Source organism: Canis lupus, chromosome 32 (genome assembly GCF_048164855.1).
Source record: "Canis lupus baileyi chromosome 32, mCanLup2.hap1, whole genome shotgun sequence".
Lineage (NCBI taxonomy): Eukaryota > Metazoa > Chordata > Mammalia > Carnivora > Canidae > Canis > Canis lupus.
The window spans coordinates 27391849-27411926 of record NC_132869.1 but is presented as its reverse complement, the minus strand read 5'-3'; the positions used below and the strand labels follow the sequence as shown (position 1 = coordinate 27411926).

General features: G+C 36.1%; 1 protein-coding gene across 10 annotated transcripts in view; it reads right to left on the bottom strand.

Moving 5' to 3' along the window:
- The window catches only part of RNF111 (ring finger protein 111), a 94530-nt gene that overhangs the window by 26422 nt on the left and 48030 nt on the right, over positions 1-20078 (bottom strand). For all 10 annotated transcript variants that reach the window (XM_072808889.1, XM_072808891.1, XM_072808884.1 and 7 more), the window contains 3 exons: positions 11168-11294; positions 6504-6667; positions 2512-2706 (listed from right to left, as the gene is read on the bottom strand). In XM_072808889.1, coding sequence (XP_072664990.1) covers positions 2512-2706; positions 6504-6667; positions 11168-11294 — 486 coding nt within the window. The remainder of the gene's footprint in view (positions 1-2511; positions 2707-6503; positions 6668-11167; positions 11295-20078) is intronic.

Sequence of the window (20078 nt, the reverse complement as noted above, 5' to 3'; positions counted from 1 at the left end):
AAAAGTTTTCATGGAAGGGTTGGAAGTTATGAATGTTTGAAAACCTCCACTTACTTTTTATTTATTATTATTTTTAATAACTTTTATTCATTTATGATAGTCACACAGAGAGAGAGAGAGAGACAGGCAGAGACATAGAGGGAGAAGCAGGCTCCATGCACCAGGAGTCCGACGTGGGATTCGATCCCGGGTCTCCAGGATTGTGCCCTGGGCCAAAGGCAGGCGCTAAACCGCTGCGCCACCCAGGGATCCCTCCACTTACTTTTTAATTTATTTTTCCCTGGAGGAATCAAAGTCTTGAGGAAAATGAGGGAATTTTGGAATAGCCACTAAGGGGAAGGAAAGGGAATTAACTGAGATACATCACACTACGGTAACTTATTATCAAAAGTCCAAGATCAGATACCATAAACTCACAAGGCACCAATATGCTTGGTTCTGATACCATAAACTCACAAGGCACCAATATGCTTGGTTCTGTAATTTTCATGAGGCCCATCTAAAAACCTAGAGAGGAGTGAAGCTTGATGGCTTGAGTGATTCAAGGTTGGAAATACGCAAGAAGGTACAAAGTAAGGACAGGATATGAAAAAATTAGGAGACTGATGTTCTATAGAGTCTTAGCAAGAAATGAAATCAGCAAAACTGAGTGCCCCTAATGTTGTGTGAGTATCTGCTTCTTTCAGTTTTATAGAGAGGAACAATTTGGCCTGGAACAGGGTTCTCCTACTCTAGAAAAACACAACACAGCCAAGTCTATCCCAAACATAGTCGTCAATATAGGTAATAGTATCATGAGAAAACCATTCAGATAATGAAGTCACTATATATATTAAATGTGAGTTCTAAGCGAACAAGAGACTTAAAAATATAAGAAAATAAAAGCTCTGAAAAAGTCTTGAAGTAAAGTTGGGACTGTGTCACATAAAATGTAGACAAGAATCAGAGTACATAAAGCTACCAGGAAAAAGGAGCGCATGAGAAGAGTTCAAATCTTTGACTCAAATATTATTAACTTTTTTTTTTTTGAAAGTATTTAACTTCCAGATTCCTTCATTTCTGAAATGGGAAGAGTAATACAACGAGAAAGTTTATAAGGATTAAATGATAATATATAAAAATAACACATAAGACACTCAGTAGGGTACTCGGGAAAGAGCATACATCTGATAAATGAAATAAAAATTAGCACATTTCATTTCTGCTTACTTTTTTCCCCAAAGAATATAGTATTTAAAAGATATCTCTGGGAAAACTCCTTAGATTCTGGATTCTACTCTCAATTTTCCACAACAGCAAGACCTAATCCAGTCACAAGAAGATTTCCTAATCTGCTCAATGTAGGTTATAATGATACTGTTAGAATTAAATACAATACTATTAAAAGTGAAAAATGAAAGAAAGCATAAGGTGGTTTCATTATTAATGGTGATACACTCTATGAGCCACAGGGCCTACAACATCCCAGTCAGTAAATGGTTAGCAAGTTCTTATCTCCGTGCCTTTGTCCAGGTGTGAAAGAAGGGCAGCTTCATGCTCTTAAACAAGTGACAGGAACAAGAACCAGAGATATCACTGCTAACTGAAAGATAATAATCTGAGGTGAGAGCTGAAACACTTAAAACACAGGAGTATATCTTTGTGACTCTGGGTTTCTTTGATATGACACCAAAAGAAACAAAAAAAATTTGAGAAAATGGACATCATCAAACTTTTTAAAAAATACCCATCCTCATTTTCAATTCTTTTGGGGACATACCTAGGAGTGAGACTGTTGGTCATAGGCTAACTATGCTTTAAAGTTTTGAGGAACCGCCAATGTGTTTTTTATAAAGGCTGCAGCACTTTACATTCCCACCAGATGTTCATCAGGGTTCCAATTCCTCTACATTCTTGTCAATACTGGTTATTTTCTGATTTCCTGTTCTTTGGTTTTGGTTTGTTTTTCTGAATAATAGACAACCTGATGAGGATAAAGTGGTTCCACTGTGATTTTGATTTACATTCCTCTAATAACTAATGATGCTGTTTTCATGCATCTTTGTTAGAAAAATACCTATGCAAATTATTTGCCCATTTTTAAACTGGGGTGTCTTTTTATTGTTGAGCTGTGTAAGCTCTTTATATAGTTTGGATAATAGACCTTTACCAAATATATGATTTTCAAGTATTTTTCTCCCACTGTGTAGGCTTTTTCACTTTCTTGATAATGTCTTTTGATGTACAAAAGGTATAAATTTTGATGAAGTTCCATTTATCTATTTTTCTTCTGTTGCTCAGATCTTTAGCCATTTAATTCTCGCTGATCTCTTTCAGTTGAGCTATGATAACTGGGTAATATATAGCACACAAACTCAAATATGAAATTACAGTCTAATTATAAAGAGACTACTTTGTTCATATATGGTTTAATCTAAGAATATGTTCTTGCTAATATAGCTAAAATATTAAAAACAACACTTTTTCTAACAAGAGTAATGAAAAAGAGTCCTCTCCCACTTTATTACATACCTCCTAGAGAAGTACCAGTCATACTATTGCTTGTAAGAGTAGCTGAAGTCTCTGACACTGTGGAGGGTTGGCTACCAGTGACAGCTGAAGCAGTATCAGAGGCCTGCTCAGAGGTAGATGGATTTGAGTTGTTAATGGAAGTGCTTGTGGTTTGTGATTCCATTCTCGCAGAAGTGGTTGGTACTACAGTAGGTTCTAAAAAATACAAAATTTTACTTAGCATTCAAAATAAATTAGGTAATGGGTTATATTTTAACTCAAGGTAACATTTTTGTAATTATTAAAATAAAATTTAAAGATATGAACTCTCTAGTAAGCACAATATACAGTTTTTTTTTTAAAAAAAAAGCTTTCCTAAAGGTAGCCTACACCATTAAGATGACATGCTACTAAAATATGATTACTGCATTTAAAAAAAAATTCAACACATATGCATATTCCAATAATTCAGGTGATTATCACAGTTCTTTTGGGTAACAATATATAAATTTCCTGATCTATCACAAATACGAAAATAAGAAAAGGAAAGTAAAAGTCCCTTTACTGGGGCAGCCCCGGTGGCTTAGCAGTTTAGCACTGCCTTCAGACCGGGATGTGATCTTGGAGACCTGGGATCAAGTCCTGAGTTGGGCTCCCTGCGTGGATCCTGCTTCTCCCTCTGCCTGTGTCTCTGTATCTGTCATGAATAAATAAATAAAATCTTAAAAAAAAAAAAAAAAAGTCCCTTTACTATTTTCATACACATTATCACAGGCTGTCAGACCAGTATTACAAATTACCCTTTCTCTGGGACAGAATGGATTCTAGAGTCAGACTGCTTGGATAAGCAATTCTGATTTCAACAATGATACTACAATCATGGCTAAGTTACTTAACCACTCTGCATTTCCTCATCTGTAGAACTGGGAAAGTACAGAATTTTCTTCACACAATTATTGTTCGGATGAACTGAGGTCATACATATAAAGCACTCTGTATAATAGTTTACATATAGTAACCACTTAAACATTAGCTACGATTTTTTAAACTTTTAATCTTGGGCAGCCAGGGTGGCTCAGCGGTTTAGCACCACCTTCAGCCCAGGGTGTGATCCTGGAGATCCGGGATCGAGTCCCACATCGGGCTCCCTGCATGGAGCCTGCTTCTCCCCCTGACTGTGTCTCTGTCTCTGTCTCTCTCTCTCTCTGTCTCTCAGGAATAAATAAATAAATAAAATCTTAAAAAAAAAAACTTTTAATCTTTTTTACATGCCTTTTTGTATGTTTTCAAAAAATTTTTGCAAATATTAATATTTATCAGTGCTTTCTAATAAAAATTATAATTTCTGTAGAAAGTTAAAGAAATTTCAGGCATACCTTGATTTATATACGAGTTCTACTTTAGACTCTGATTGTAAAATAGTTGTTTAAAAAGTGAGACTAAGTCTGTCCAAAGCATAGTCATACTGATTAGATCAGAAAAGGGATTCATTCTCTTGGGATGCCTGGGTGGCTCAGTGGTTGAGCACCTGCCTTCGGCCCAAGGCACGATCCTGGAGGCCCCGTATCAGTCCCACATCAGGCTCCCTGCATGGAGCCTGCCTATGTCTCTGCTTCTCTTCTCTCTCTCTGTCTCTCATGAATAAATAAAATCTTTATTGGGAAAAAAAAAGGGGGGGATTCTCTTAATGTCATATAGAATGAGAGGACAGGAACCCCCAGGTGGCTTAGCCATTGAGCATCTGCCTTTGGCTCAGGTGTGATCCCAGGTCTGGGGAATCAAGTCCCATATCAGGCTTCCTGCAAGGAGCCTGCTTCTCCCTCTATGTCTCTGCCTCTCTCTGTCTCTCATGAATAAACAAATAAAATCTTAAAAAAAAAAAAAAAAAAAAAAACGAGAGGACAAACTACTGTATACAATGCAGTGTGCTAAGCTGATTCCTGAAATACAAATAGTATCTGTTGATCTACATGGACACTGTACTTTGGATGCTTAAACAAATATATTTCCTTATACATAAAATGGGGAGGGAAGAACCTCTCTTTATTTGCAAATGGTATATTTGTTTCTGAACCTTAGCAGTATTGATATTTTGGGTTCGGTAATTCTTTGCTAGGGATGGGAGTCAGGGTAGGGGCATGGATGTCCTGTGCATTGTAGGATGTTAGCAGCATCCTGGGCCTCTACCCATTAGGTATCAGTAGTACTCTCCCCCAACTATAAAAACCAAAAATATCTATAGATATTTCCAAATGTCTTCAAGGGAACAAAACAGTCACCACTTAAGAACCACTAGTCTAATAATATAGTTAATGTTTTGGACTTATTTTTAATAAGATAGATGCTTTCCACTGAGAGAAACTAGTAGAGACAGGCATCTACTGATTGCTGGAATATTTACAACCTAGTAAAATGTTCTGGTTGAACTAATTCCAATGGTTTAAAAGACTACCCTACCACCTTTTCCTACTTAGTGGCTGGTAGAGGTCACAAGGGAAAACAGTTTAAAGTAGTAATCCCAAATTAATTAACTCTGAGGTATCTCTAATTAATCCCTAATATATTAATCACTGTCTTACAGATAATTTATAGCACTTCAAAATAAAACCTGAGACATAGTTGAATGAAATGCAGACAGTGGGAATAAATTATCTCTTCATAAACATCTTAATTCCAAAGTAGTGATATTCTGAAAGTCATGATCATCCAAGCTGCAAACAATCCATATAAGAGCTGACTGCACAAGGCCTGTAACTCTACGTACCTTATATATACTTTCTCCAACTTATAGCTAACAAATTCATATACAGCTCATCATCTTCCTTTAAGGAAATTATGAATGACCATTTCCTTCTAAGATGTAACTAGTACCTGAAGGTAATTCTCGATACGTAGGAAAATTCACATAGGTATTCACAGATTCATACATGCTGCCACTTTCCTTAATCTCTATTTTCCAACTTCTAGCTTTTTATACATGCTTGGATACAATTATAAGTCAAAAGAAAACAGTAAGGCTGAGCAGCACAAAAGGTACCAGTATTAGAGGATAACATAATATTAAAAGTAACTTTGCCCTTTTTTTTTTACATAGGCTCCACACTAGTCTGTAAAAATAGGGCTTGAACTCATGACAAGGAGTCTGAGACCTGAGCTGAGATCAAGTCATTTGCTTAACCAACTGAGCCATCCAGGCACCCCAAATTATGACATTTCAAATAACATACATTTACCATATAAATTCAAGTTATACTGCTTTTCTGTAACATTTTAAATGTGTCATTTCTCTTTTTCATAGCAAAGTTAAACTATGACAATAATATTATAAATGAAAGAAACAGGTAGGTCTGATGGTAGATCAAGCTACCACTTGTAAAAGTATTCTTTTTTCAGATATCTGGGTGAGTCAGTCAGTTAAGCATCTGCCTTTGGCTCAGGTCATGACCTTGAGGTCCTGAGATCAAGCCCAGCATCAGGCTCTCTGCTCAGTGGGGAGTCTGCCTCTCTCTCTCTCCCTCTGCTCCTATCCCCGTTCATGCTCTCTCTCTCTCAGATAAATCTTTTTTTTAAAAAAAGTACTTTCTCCCTAAGAAAATAACTACTGAGCAATGAAACAACAGAAAGAATTTTAGGCACAATTTACAAACAGGTTTTATATCAACTGAAACATAAGATTAGCATATCCAACAACTTTCCTGTAGTTTAATAATGTTACTAGAAAGTAGCAGTAGGGCTTTCATTTTTAGGAGTTTCTTTTTTTTTTTTTAAGATTTTATTTATTTATTCATGAGAGATACAGAGAGAGAGAGGCAGAGACATAGGTAGAGGGAGAAGCAGCCTCCTCACAGGGAGCTCAATGCAGGACTCGATCCTGGGACCCCAGGATCACGCTGCGAGCCAAAGGCAGATGTTCAACCACTGAGCCATCCAGGTACCCCATTTCTAGGTATTTCAAAGACATCTGATTTTATTAATTCTCTTCATAATTTTATACTGTTACTAATCCAACTTACCATCTTCATCAACAGTAAGGTCCACAACTTCTGCTGCATTTTGCCTCAAGGGTTGTATAACAGTAGAAATCCTACTGCGGTTCCGTGGCTCCTGTGGCCGACTTGTATGAGAATTTGAACCTTGGCTCCAATGAGATCTGGAGTGTCCAAGAGTTGAACGAGACCTTAAATGACATTAATATTAAATTAGTAAATATAAAAAAAGAACAAAAATTTTACTTACTCAAGAAATCATAAGCCTTTCTTATAAAATACATTGTGAAGTTTCTTCTTCAAAGAAATAATGGCAATAGAATTAAAAATTGACTATCAAAGAAAAAAAAAATCACACCTAGTACAACGCCTGGCATTCAATAAAACGTACTGAATGAAGTGTTCAACAACCAACTGACCTATGAATATGAGAAAGGATATTTCAGACAAATCACTGGTATAAAATACAGGTTTCTGTTTCAAGAATGCTGCTCTCTTGGGGCATCTGGGTGGCACAGTCTGTTAGGCATGTGACTCTTGGTTTTGGCTCAAGCCATGATTTCAGGGTTTTAAGACCGGGCCCTGAGACAGGCTCCACATTCACCATGGAGTCTGCTTAAGACTCTTCCCCCTAGCAGTGCCTGGGCAGCTTGGTCAGTTAAGCATCTGATTTTGGTTCAGCTAAATCTCAGGGTCCTGGGATCGAGCCCTGTATCAGGCTCCACATTCTTCCTCTTTCCCCACTTGTACTCTCTCTCTCATATAAATAAAATCTTAAAAATAAAGACTCCTCTCCCTTTGCCCCTCCCCACCATGCACTCTCTCTTTTTAAATTAAATAAATAAATCTAAAAAAAAAAAAGAATGCTGTTCTCTTCTCAAAGTTATTTTGAATACAACCTGGGTTGTAATATGTATTTATATATTCTTTAATACCTAAAACTATTCACTATAAGCAAAGTAACAAAAATATCAACACCCTAAAGATTAAATAACACCCACATGATCTTCAATGTATAACTGAGATTGGATTTGCAAACCATCGTTTTGAGAGGCCTAAACAAAGATAAGCTCTTGGTATTGTCCTAAAAATGATTCAAAGCACCCAGAGATTTCCTGTGATCAAGAAAGGTAAGGATAGTTGCAGCTGGTTTATTAGTTTGGTAGTCATAAAAAATATCACTTGTTTGAGCCACTTTATGCTTTTAAAGCATGTAACCACAAACTCCCAACACCTAATACTTATGTCATCATCTTTTATTATGTGTGGGATGCTATATTGCAATAAATTATCTGCAGGTATTTATTTTATTAAAAATTTTTTTTAAGGATTCACTGTAATAATCTGAATGGAGGGTACAGAGGAACATTATATAGAATATGCAGTCCTAAGGATCCAGAAGAAAAATAACTGTTATAGAGAGGTGAGGCTTAGGGCACCTGGGTGGCTCAGTGGGTTAAGCATCTGCCTTTGGCTCAAGTCATGATCCCAGGGCCCAGGGATCAAGCCCCCTGTTAGGCTCCCTGGTTAATAAATAAATAAAATCTTTAAAAATATATAAAGAGAAAGGTGGGGCTTATGAAGTTGGTTTTTCCTCTTGCCCAAACTGAACATAAAACTGCTTAGAAGCATATTATGTAGGGGTGCCCGGCTGGCTCAGTTGGAAAAACATGCGACTCTCAATCTTGGGGTGGTGAGTTCGAGCCCCACATGAGGTGTAGAGATTACTAAAAAAAATTAACTTCAAGGATAAAAAAAAAAAGCTTATTGTCAGAATGTATGAAAAGAGTGAACCAGGTCCATTAATATGCAGTTATTAGGGATGTGAGCTTAACCACTCAGAAAAGAACTAGGCTGAAAATGATCAACAATTGTAGAGCCTAAGAACTTAGAAAGAAGCTCAAATTCTAAAATGAAATTCTCAAGTAAATAGGGGTAAAAAGGTTCATTCCAGAGACACAGAAAAAAATAAAAACACTGCATTCCAGCAAGAATTGTGTAGATCAAGGCATGATGGTAAACAAATGTCTCAGGATGAAATGGTTTTGGTGAGGAGAGAGATCACTATTTAAAATTCTTGAGAAACTAAGAGTGTTTAGTGAGACTGAATAGTCTTATTATTTCTGGGAGGCTCTTAATAGCTGCAGAAAGTTCCAGGTCCACTTTGCAGTTTATGAAACCTTCAAGGATGTCATAACTCCAAATATTATACTGTATGAAGCACCAGTAAAAAACCTGATGTATGAGCAACAGTTTCACACAGGCCTTAGCTGTTCCTATGATTAGTAGCAACTGTCAAATCCTGAAACTAAAGGATCTAAAACACAGATGTATTCTCCCTTTTTGCTGAAAAGATTTTATTTTTAAGCAATTTCAACATCCAATGTGGAGCTCAAACCCACAACCCTGAGATCAAAGTCACAACACTCCACTGACTGAGCCAGCCAGGTGCCCCTGGATACATTCCCTCTTAGAGATGAAAAGCCAAGAGCCAGCCAAACAGTGACAAAAGTTAATATCCCCTGTAACAATAAGGAAAATAAATATAGGTCATGAGCACTGTGTGTTATGTCCAAGATCACTATCCATTACTATGGTAAATGAATCTGCTTGAACATTAAGCACCTCCCTGACAAAAAAGATCTCCTGTTCTACTAAGACAGATCTTTCATTTCAGCAATCATTATTGCTCATAAAAACTGAGTCAGTCTTGTACCAAGCACTATGCACAGTCACAGGGTAACTGTGGCACCTACCATGGAGTATCAATTTCCTCAGAGCCTAGGAAAATCATTTAAAATTTATTTTTTTAAAGTATTTTTTTAAGATTTTATTTATTTATTCTTGAGAGACAGAGAGAGAGAGAGAGAGAGAGGCAGAGACACAGGCAGAGGGAGGAGCAGGCTCCATGTAGGGAGCCCAACATGGGACTTGATCCCAGGTCTCCAGAATCACATCCTGGGCTGAAGGCGGCACTAAACCACTGAGTCACCCGGGCTGCCCCTAAAATTTAAAACAGATACATCACGGAGTGTTCTCTTCCATGCCACTACAAATTGCACTCCAATGGGAAAGTACAAATGGAGAAGCACATACTAGGTATGTTTATAACACGCTTCCAAAAAAATTTTTTTTAAATAAATAACACAAATTAAAACACAATGAGTAAATGTATTTCTAAATTCATTTCAACACAAAAATTAAGGTTCATCCATGGATTAGTTTGGTATACCAGATGGAATAAAGGAATACATCATTGCTTCTCTCACCAATATTTGTAATCATGTAAAGCACAAGATGAATACTGTTAGGGGCTTTTTTCCCATCCTTTCTTTCTTTTTTTTTTGGTCCCAAGAGGTCAATCTGTTAGGGATTCCCCCCCCCCCCATTCTTCCCCTCCCCCCATAAAAAGGCAATCTCATTTCCAGTTATTTATCAAAAGAAATGTCAATTTTTCATTCATTTTTTAGTATAGGGCTTAGATGAAATTACTGAGTGAAGGTCAATAAAATTGCAAAAATATGTTACATAGTAGGTTGCCCTACTATAATAGCAAAAACTTTGCTGGTATTGAGATCTTTTTTTTTCCGTTAAATTTTTTTTTATTTATTCATTTGAGAGTGAGCCAGCTAAAGCACAAGGGGGTGGGGGGCTGAGGGAGAGGGAGAGGGAGAGGGAGAGGGAGAGGGAGAGGGAGAGGGAGAAGCAGACTCTTTGCTGAGTGGGAAGCCCAAAGCAAGGCCCAATCCCAGGACTTCGGGATCATGACCTTAACTGAAAGGCAAATATTTAGCTGAATGAGTCACCCAGGCGCCCCTCAACGAGATCTTGAAACAGATTATAACAACAAAAAAATACTTCAACATCAATATTAATATTTTCAACACTTTTTAATACCATCCAAAATTTATTTATATATATATATATATTTTTTTAATTTTTATTTATTTATGATAGTCACACAGAGAGAGAGAGAGAGAGAGAGATGCAGAGACAGGCAGAGGGAGAAGCAGGCTCCATGCACCGGGAGCCCGACGTGGGATTTGATCCCGGGTCTCCAGGATCGCGCCCTGGGCCAAAGGCAGACGCCAAACCACTGCGCCACCCAGGGATCCCCAAAATTTATATTTTATTCACATCTAAATTTCAAAGAAGTTCATGAACTTTCTGAATCATACAACAAAATTCTGTAAAGCACTAAGTAAAATTACTGTTTATCTACAGCAATAACTCTTAACTCTCACTGTATACTTGCAGTGCTTAAAAAATACCAAGCCCCAAGATTCTGGTTTTGCTCATCTGGGATATGATCCAGGGAACAATTTTATCTACTGTATAATCTTCCCAGGTGAGTCTAATGCAACCTGGTTTGAAAACCACTAATGTATGTGCTCAAATGAGGTATCAAAAAAAAAAAAAAAGTAAAAGAGGGATGCCTAGGTGGCTCAGTGGTTGAACATCTATCTGGCCTTTGGCTCAAGGCATGATCCTGAGAGTCCAGGATCAAGTCCCACACTGGGCTCCCTGCAGGGAAGCCTGCTTCTCCCTCTGCCTCTCTATGTCTTTAATGAATAAATAAATAAAATCTTTTAAAAAAAGAAAGATAAAAGAATGCAAATATCTGCAGCACAAGTATGTTTAAATATTTATATTTAAAACTTCACATATACAACTAGGAATTAGAATCATACCGATAGCTTTCTCCGACTGTTACAATCTCCACCTCACTGTCAGTTGAGGTAACATTAATTTCTTCATTGGCAGTGACTTGGGGAGTGGAGGAAGCTTCTATCACCACAACATCTTCATCAATACTTCCTGGAAATAGAAAGGAAAAACATTTTAAACTAACTGACAAAAAAAACTTTTTACTTTGAAGGCTGTGAAATTCATTATAAAAGTAAAAATCTTACCTGTCGAAAGTTCTTTCAAAAACAGGGCTAAACACACATAGTGAAAAGAGTACTTACTTTCTTAATCTGTCTTCATGTTTATTTCCTCAAAAATCATAAGATTTTTGTTTGTTCTTTACAACATACAGTGGTCTCTATATCAATTTGTATGGTCTTATACAGAATTATTGATCCTGTAGTATCTAAAGGTACCAAAATCTTATATATTTATATTCCATAATAAGTCTTTAATATCTAAAATAAAGATATTACATATGCTGTATGTTTTACTTAAAATAGCTTAGGGTTTTTGTTGTTAAACAAGATATGGTATTCTTTTTAAAAATATAGTTTTTGGTTTTAAGCTATGAAATCTGTCATGTTTTGTATATTTTATTTTTTTTTTTAAGATTTTATTTATTTATTCATGAGAGACACAGAGAGAGGCAGAGAGACAGGCAGAGGGAGAAGCAGGCTCCCTGCAGGAGCCCGATGAGGGACTCAATCCCAGAACCCCAGGATCACGACCTGAGCCAACGGCAGACATCCAACCACTGAGCCACCCAGGCGCCCCAGTTCCTTTCTAAATTATTCTAAGTTTGGAAAGGGCATCCTTATTTGGAAGACAGATACATATATTTAGTTCAATGTGTTTCCTTAATTATTTACTTCATGGAGAACAATTTTTGTTTATGGAATTAGGTAAGATTATAAATAGAATCTGACCCTGTCTCTACATGACTAGCTATTCCCAAACCATTTACTGAAAAATCCTTTCTGTGACCCATTAAATTTTGATAACTCTCTTAAGTATCACTGAATGTTTTAGGTTATATTTTAATGCCATCACTTCATCCCCTTTGACAAGAATTCTTATATCAGGATAATTCTATTTTCTTAAACAGCTTCTCTGAGGTGTAACTTTCATAGTTTAAAATTCACATTTTGTCTTGAGAAGGTATTGTACACCCATGCTCTTAGCCAATAGGTGAAAACAACACAAATGTCCATCAAAGGATGGGAAAACAAAATATTGTATATTCATACAATATTATTCAGCCTTTAAAAGGAAAGAACTCCTGTCACATGGACCAACATGAACAAATCTTCAGGACATTATGCTAGAAGTAAAATAAGCCAGTCATATTAAAATACTATATATGATTCCACTTACATGTGGCTCTAAAGCAGTCAAATTCATAAACAAAATAGAGTGGTGGCTACTAGGGCTGAGGGGAGAGGGAAAAAGGAATTATTTGATGAGTATAGAGTTTCAAACTGCAAGAGGAAAAAGTTCTGAAGATCTATTTCACAACAATGTGGATATACTTAATACTACTAAAATGTACACTAAAATGGCTAAATAAGATGGTTAAAAAAAGTCATATTCCATTTCTTCTCTTGCTGTATTTTTCACAAATCAGGTACTAAATAAATGTCTTTTTAATCTTTTTAAAAACATTCTTCTCTGTCCATTACTATTAGAAGTCTGCCAAGAACTTACAAGTCATGTTTTTGATAAGAATTTTCCCACATGAATACCAAGAGCCAAATATTTCATCCATTTTAAGTGCACATTTCACTAGTTTTAGTAAGTTTACAGAATACAACTATCATCTCAATCCAATTTTAGAACATTTCCAACACGCTCACAAGATTGTGTGCCCTGTTTCAGTCAGCCCTCAACCCTCCACACATTCCTACACTTCTACAACTGACCTGTGTTTTGTCATTACGGATTGATTGGTTTGTATTTTCTAGAGTTCTATATAAATATAGAATTATACATTACTTATACTTTTGTGTCTCGCCTTTTTCATTCAGTGAAATACTCATTCATGATATTTATTTAACTGTATCAATAATTCACTCTTTTTTATTATTGAGTGATATCCTACCATATGAATATATCACAATTTGTTTATCCTTATTTCTGTCAATGGACGTCTGGATTTTTCTCATTTTCAGCTAGTATGAATAAAGCTGCTATGAACATTAATCTGCTTCAGTTTTTCTCTCTCCCTCTCCCTCTGTCCCCCCAGGAGAAAATCTCCAGCCAACTTACCACTGAGCGAGGAGCCCGACTCAGGGCTCGATCTCACAACCCTGAGGATCATGACCTGAGCCAATATCAAGAGTCAGATGTTCAACCAACTGAACCACCCAGGCTCCCCAACTTTTCATTTTCTTAATGCTGTCTTCTGAAGCATAAAAGTCTTTAATTTTGATGAAATCCAAATTAGCAATTTCTCTTATGCATGATGCTTTTGGTGACATATTTAAAATATCTCTGCCTAACAGAAAGTCACTGAAAATTTTTCCTATGTTTCTTCTAGAAGTTGTATAGTTTAGCTCTTACATTTAGGTCTATGTTAATTTTTGTGTCTAACATGACATAAAAGATTAAGTTGGGCAGCCCCGGTGGCGCAGCGGTTTAGCGCTGCCTGCAGCCCGGGGTTTGATCCTGGGGACCCCGGATCGAGTCCCACATCAGGCTCTCTGCATGGAGCTTGCTTCTCCCTCTGCCTGTGCCTGTGCCTGTGCCTCTCTCTCTCTGTGTGTGTCTCTATGAATAAATAAATAAAATCATTAAAAAAAAAAAAAGATTAAGTTAATCTCTTTTGCATGTGGATCTACAACTGTCCCAGTAACATTTGTTGTAAAGACTAGAATAATTCTATTTTGATATCTAGTAGATTCAGGTTTTCCTAATTCTTAGGATTATAAAATTAAGGGAAAAGGAAAATTCTTGAGATTTGAAATGAACCGGCATTAAGCAACACTAATGAAGTCCGGACATCTTTAATAATATATATGTTTTCTCATCTAAGAATATATTTTGCGATCTACCAGTATTATCTTTTATAAATCTCTAGAAAACTTGTAGGTTTGGTCTGATTATAAATGCTAATAAAAGGGGCACGTGGGTGGCTCAGTTGGTTAAGCATCTGCCTTCAGCTCAGGTTGTGATCTCAAGGTCATGGGATTGAGTCCCACATCAGGCTCCCTGCTTACTGGGAAGTCTGTTTCTCCCTCTCCTTCTGCCACCCCCCCCCCCCCCGCGCTGGTGCACACTCTCTCTCTCTCTCAAATAAATAAAAAAAAATTTTTAAATAAATAAATGCTAATAAAGCTATATAATTTTCTTAATAGACATCAAATATACTCCTATTAAGATTATTCTTAGAGACTTTATTCTCTTTGTTGCTCTTACAAATGAGATCCATTTATTCTTATTATCTCCTAGTATGTATGTCATTGATATTGTATATTCATTTTTATCCACCCCTGACTGAACTCTTGTTTACCACAATGACAACAATGATTCAACTTTCCTGTCACAACGGAGTTTATGCAATCTATTCCTTTACCCAAAGTGCCATTCCTTGGAAATTTCAAATTTCATCTCTAATACATCTATACGTCATCAAACGTGCACTATTTCAAAAGCTGGGTAGTATCTGGAGGAGATATAAGCCCATGACAAAGATCTATGATGTACTCTCTGATACTTCAAAGAGGAGAAGAGAGCAGGCACTGGCAAATCAGTGTCAATGAAAGATGATCTGATTTGGAGAAAGTTATTTCTGAAGTAGTTTCTAAGTTCTAAAAACTACACACACACAGACATATTGAAGTAAAATGTATTTTTAACAGCCTAAATATATCTTATAGGCAGAGAAAAAATAGCACTTGAGTGTCTATTTAAAATAATATCCTAGATTCCATTTCCAAATTACTTTTCCAATTCTTCCTCCATAATCATGCACATGATGCAGCTGAAGGCAGAAATACAAAAGAAATTGTATATTGAAAACTAAAAGCATTATACATAGAAATAAAACATGGATTTTTAAAATACTTTTCTTATTTTAACCCATCAACTGGACATTACCATTCTACATGAGAAAAAGCTACACCTGCATATAAACTTTTATTAGTGATTTCTCTATATATATTGTGTACATGAAATTTCCTTAAAGTCTGTAAAAAAAAAAAAACCCAAACATTATAAACATCTTATAAAACAATCAAGTCTAACATAAATGTAACCTTCTGAAGTTCCACTGATAAGTGATAAAAAGCTAGGTTTTCTAATGTATTAAAATTCAACTTACATAATTTTTTATGACTACGGATTGTGTAACTAAAGGTTATATAAGTAACTGATACACTTACTCTATTGCTTAAGTATCATTTTTCTAAAAAGGAACTTTATAAGCATAACTTGATACAGTTAATACCTGTAACTAAATAATAATCACAACAGGCATGATATGGGCATCTGTAACCTAGTGTTTTTTCTGGAATGACAATTATTTAAAACAAAATTTAAAGGAAACATTCCTAAAAGTATGAAGTTAAACCTCAATACTACTGAAAATCAGGAGAATAGGTCATTTCTTACTGGACTAATTTTATTTTTACACACTCTCTTACATTTAGAAATATTAAAGGATAAGTAACGTGAGTATAGCCAAAACATTAGAATGGTAGGACCCTAGGTGATTTTAACTATTTCTTTTAAGATACCTATGCTGCTTGTACCTTTTAGAACATCATGAGGAAAAGGGAAAAAAAAAATGATGAAAAAGGAACTTTACAAGCATGAGAAATAACAGGTAACAGCCTGGAAAGAATTAGGTACTTTAATACAGATCACAGAAATAATGGCTTCTCTGACAGAATTCTTCATGAGCTCAACAACCACTTCTATTCCCTAATAAGAGATCACAGATTCTCTTGGCAGCATCTGTAAGATATATCAGACACTACAATCATAGATTACCTTGGTCCCTCTTTGTTAAGTCTGGCATGATGCTAATAATGAAAACAGCTTCTAATTCATAGGCATATACTTTGTGTCATATGCAATATTTTGTGTGTCTAACTCCATCAAGAAACTGACACTTAAGGATCCCTGGGTGGCGCAGCGGTTTGGCTGCGTCGGGCTTCCGGTGCCTGGAGCCTGCTTCTCCCTCTGCCTGTGTCTCTGCCTCTCTCTCTCTCTCTCTCTCTCTCTGTATAACTATCATAAAAAAAAAAAATTTAAAAAATTAAAAAAAAAAAAGAAACGGACACTTAGCAAATTTAAATGACTTGTCATATAGTAAGCAATTCTCTCTAAATTCAAACCTAATTTTAATTCTAAAGTTCATACTCTTTACATAAACTATATCAGAGTGCCGTTAAGTACCCAACATGTTGGTGCTAGTTACTATCAAAAGCAGAATCTTCCTGCTACCAGCTGCTTTTGCTACTGCTCTTGTCTTTTGCAGTAACTAACTTATTGAAGTTGTAGCAGCTCTGACTCGTCTTTAGGATTCTTCTGTTGGGTATCTATCCAACTGAAATAAAAATATATATATCTGCAAAGATTTGTATTTAAATGTTCACAGTAGCATTATTAACAAGAGCCAAATACTGGAAACAATTCAATGTCAATCACTGACAAATGGGTAAACAAAATGTGGTATATCCATATAATGAAATACTATAAAAGAACTAAATAGTAAACAGACACTAATTACTGATACCTGCATGGATGAACCTCAAAAACTTAATGTAAACTTAATGAAAAAAGCCAGACACAAAAGATCACACATATATTATATTTAAATGAAATGTCCAAAGAGGGGGGCGGGGAACCTGTCCAGAAAAGGCAAATCCTTAGAGACAGCAATAGATTAGGTTGTGGGGGACTGAGGGTTAGGATGGGGATTAAACTACAAATAAGCAGGAGATATCTCTTGGGATTAATGGAAATGTTCTAAAACTGTATTGTGGTAATGGCTGTACAACTCTAAGTTTACTAAAAATCACTGAATCATACACTTAAAATGAACTTTATGGTAGGTAAATTATACCTCAATGAAGCTGTTTTCTTTAAAAAAAAAAAAAAAAAAAAAAAGCTGTAACATATAAAACATTCCCTGCCAGATATAAAACTAGACTTCAACAAATGAAAAGACATACCATATTCTGGAAAAGGAACGCCCAACAACATACTAAATATGTCAGGTACCGTAATTTAGCAACAAATATAATCCCAATATGAATACCATTCTCCCCACTACCACTATCCTCAGATTAACAAGCTGACTGTAACTTCACTTAGAAAAACAGGCAAAAATAACAAAAAAATATAAAAGTGTATAATTAAACAGTGTACTTTTAGTGTATGCATAGACAGATCAATGGAACATAATGAAAACTCCATAAAAAAGTCCAAATGCCTACGGAAACTTAACATAAGATGGCATCTCAAGTTAATAGGAAAAAAAATTAATGATTTGTTTTGGGACAATTGGATAGCCACATTTTTAAAAAATGGATCCACTCTTCATACTACACATGAAGATAAACATCAAATAGATGTGTACTTTAAATGTAAAAAGAAAGAAAGAAAAAGAAAAAAGAAAAGAAAAAGTAAATAATGAAAGGGCTCAGGGGAAAATGGGTTATTTCTCTTATAAACTTGAAATGGGAAAAGCTTTCCTAATTATGATTCAAAACCCAAAACAGTAAAGATAAAGGTAAATAAATGTGACTAACCAAGAAAAAAAAAAAAAAGAAAAGAAAAAAGATTTGGCATGGTGAAAAAGTGTAACAAAGTCAAAGGACTAACGATAAATTTGGGGGAAATGTGTTAATATATAGGATTTATGTCCCAAGTACATACAAGCATCTGAAAATGGATGGAAGAATGAAGACCAACATCCTGATTAAAAAAAGAAAAAAAAAAAACACGCAAAAGGTATGAGCAGACTGATCATGAGAAATAGAATGACCTTTAAAAATATGAAAAGGGGTGCTTGGGTGGCTTAGTCAGTTAAGTGTCCAACTCTTGATTTTGGCTTAGGCCATGATTCCTGGGTTGTGGACTATACCCCTGCATTGGGCTGGCTCCATGATCAGCAGAGTCTCCTTGGGATTCTCTCTCCCCCTCTTCCTCTGCCCCTCAACCTGCTCACACACCCTCTCTCTCTAAAATAAATAAATAAAATCTTTTGAAAAAATAAAAAATAAACATGAGAGATATGCAACATTACTTATCTAAAAATTAAAAATAGGGATCCCTGGGTGGTGCAGCGGTTTGGCGCCTGCCTTTGGCCCAGGGCACGATCCTGGAGACCCGCGATTGAATCCCACATCGAGCTCCCGGTGCATGGAGCCTGCTTCTCCCTCTGCCTATGTCTCTGCCTCTCTCTCTCTCTCTCTCTCTGTGTGACTATCATAAATAAATAAATAAAAATTTAAAAATAAATAAATAAATAAAAATTAAAAATATACTGACATACTATTTCTTACCTATCAGATGGAGCAAAAAACCTAAAATTTGACAATAAACTCTTAGAAAGGCTTTGGGAAAACAGGCACTCTCCAATACTGCTGGTGGGCATCATAAATGGCTATGATCCCCACAGAGAGAAATTTGGCCATATTTTTAAAATAATATATTCATTTATCTTTGGCCCAACAATCCTCTCCTAAAATTCTATTCCAAAACTATGATTAGGCAAAAAATATTAAATAACATATACAAAAAGCTATTCATTGCAGTGCTGTTCCTAACAGCAAAAAGCTGCAAACTATTCATCAACAGATTCAACAACCTTTGGTATAACTATACAATGGAGTACTACAAAGCTGTAAAAAAAAATAAGAGGAATGAAAAGCAATGAAGTGTGTGTGTATCCTTTATATCACACACATATACACACACACACACACACACATATACACACACACACTTTTATTCCTCTATAATCTCTATACCCTAACAATTATATATATTGTTAGGTGAAAAATCAAGAGACATTTTAAGAGAAGGATAGAATACTATGAATATTGTTTTTATTTCTGAACAGGAAAAAAAATAGAGTAACAAACCAAAATTTAAAAGTAATGAAAATACAAGACACCAGGGTGGTTTAATCAGTTAAGCATCCAATTTTTTATTTCGGCTCAGGCTATGATCTCAGGGTCATGAGACTGAGCCCCAGGTCAGGTTCCATTCTGAGCCCACTCTTGAGTCTGCTCAAGATTCTCTCCCTCTGCTCCTCCTCTGCTCTCTCTCTCTCAAAAAAAAAAAAAAAAAAAAAGTAATGAGGGAGAGAAAGATCGGAAGAGGAGCAGAGGTAAAAAACTAGAGCTCACTGAATATATTCTTGCCTAAAAGTTTTGACTTTGGAACCAGGTAAATGTTTTACATAATTAAAAATTTTACCAAATCCCCTAAAAGAAGAAAAATCATGACACAACAATGAAAAAGATGAACCTAAACATGTATTAAATTGGTGGCATGTAAGTGCCTGGGTGGCTCAGTCAGTTAAGCATCTGCCTTAGGCTCAGGTCATGATCCCAGGGTCCTGGGATAGAGCGCCACACTGGGGTCCTTGATCAACAGGGAGCCTGCTTTACCCTCTCCTCGATGCCACTTCCCCTGCTTGTGCTAATAGTTGTATAAGAGACTATCTTGTCAGAGATCACTGGGGTGGTATCAAAAGGACATAAACTCAATCTGAAGATGCTCCACAGGCCACAGATGAAACTGAGTATCAAAAAAATAAAAAGGGGAATCCCTGGGTGGCTCAGCGGTTGAGCACCTGCCTTTGGCCTGGGGCTTGATTCTGAAGTCTTGGGATCAAGTCCCACGTTGGGCTCACTGCATGGAGCCTGCTTCTTCCTCTGCCTGTGTCTCTACCTC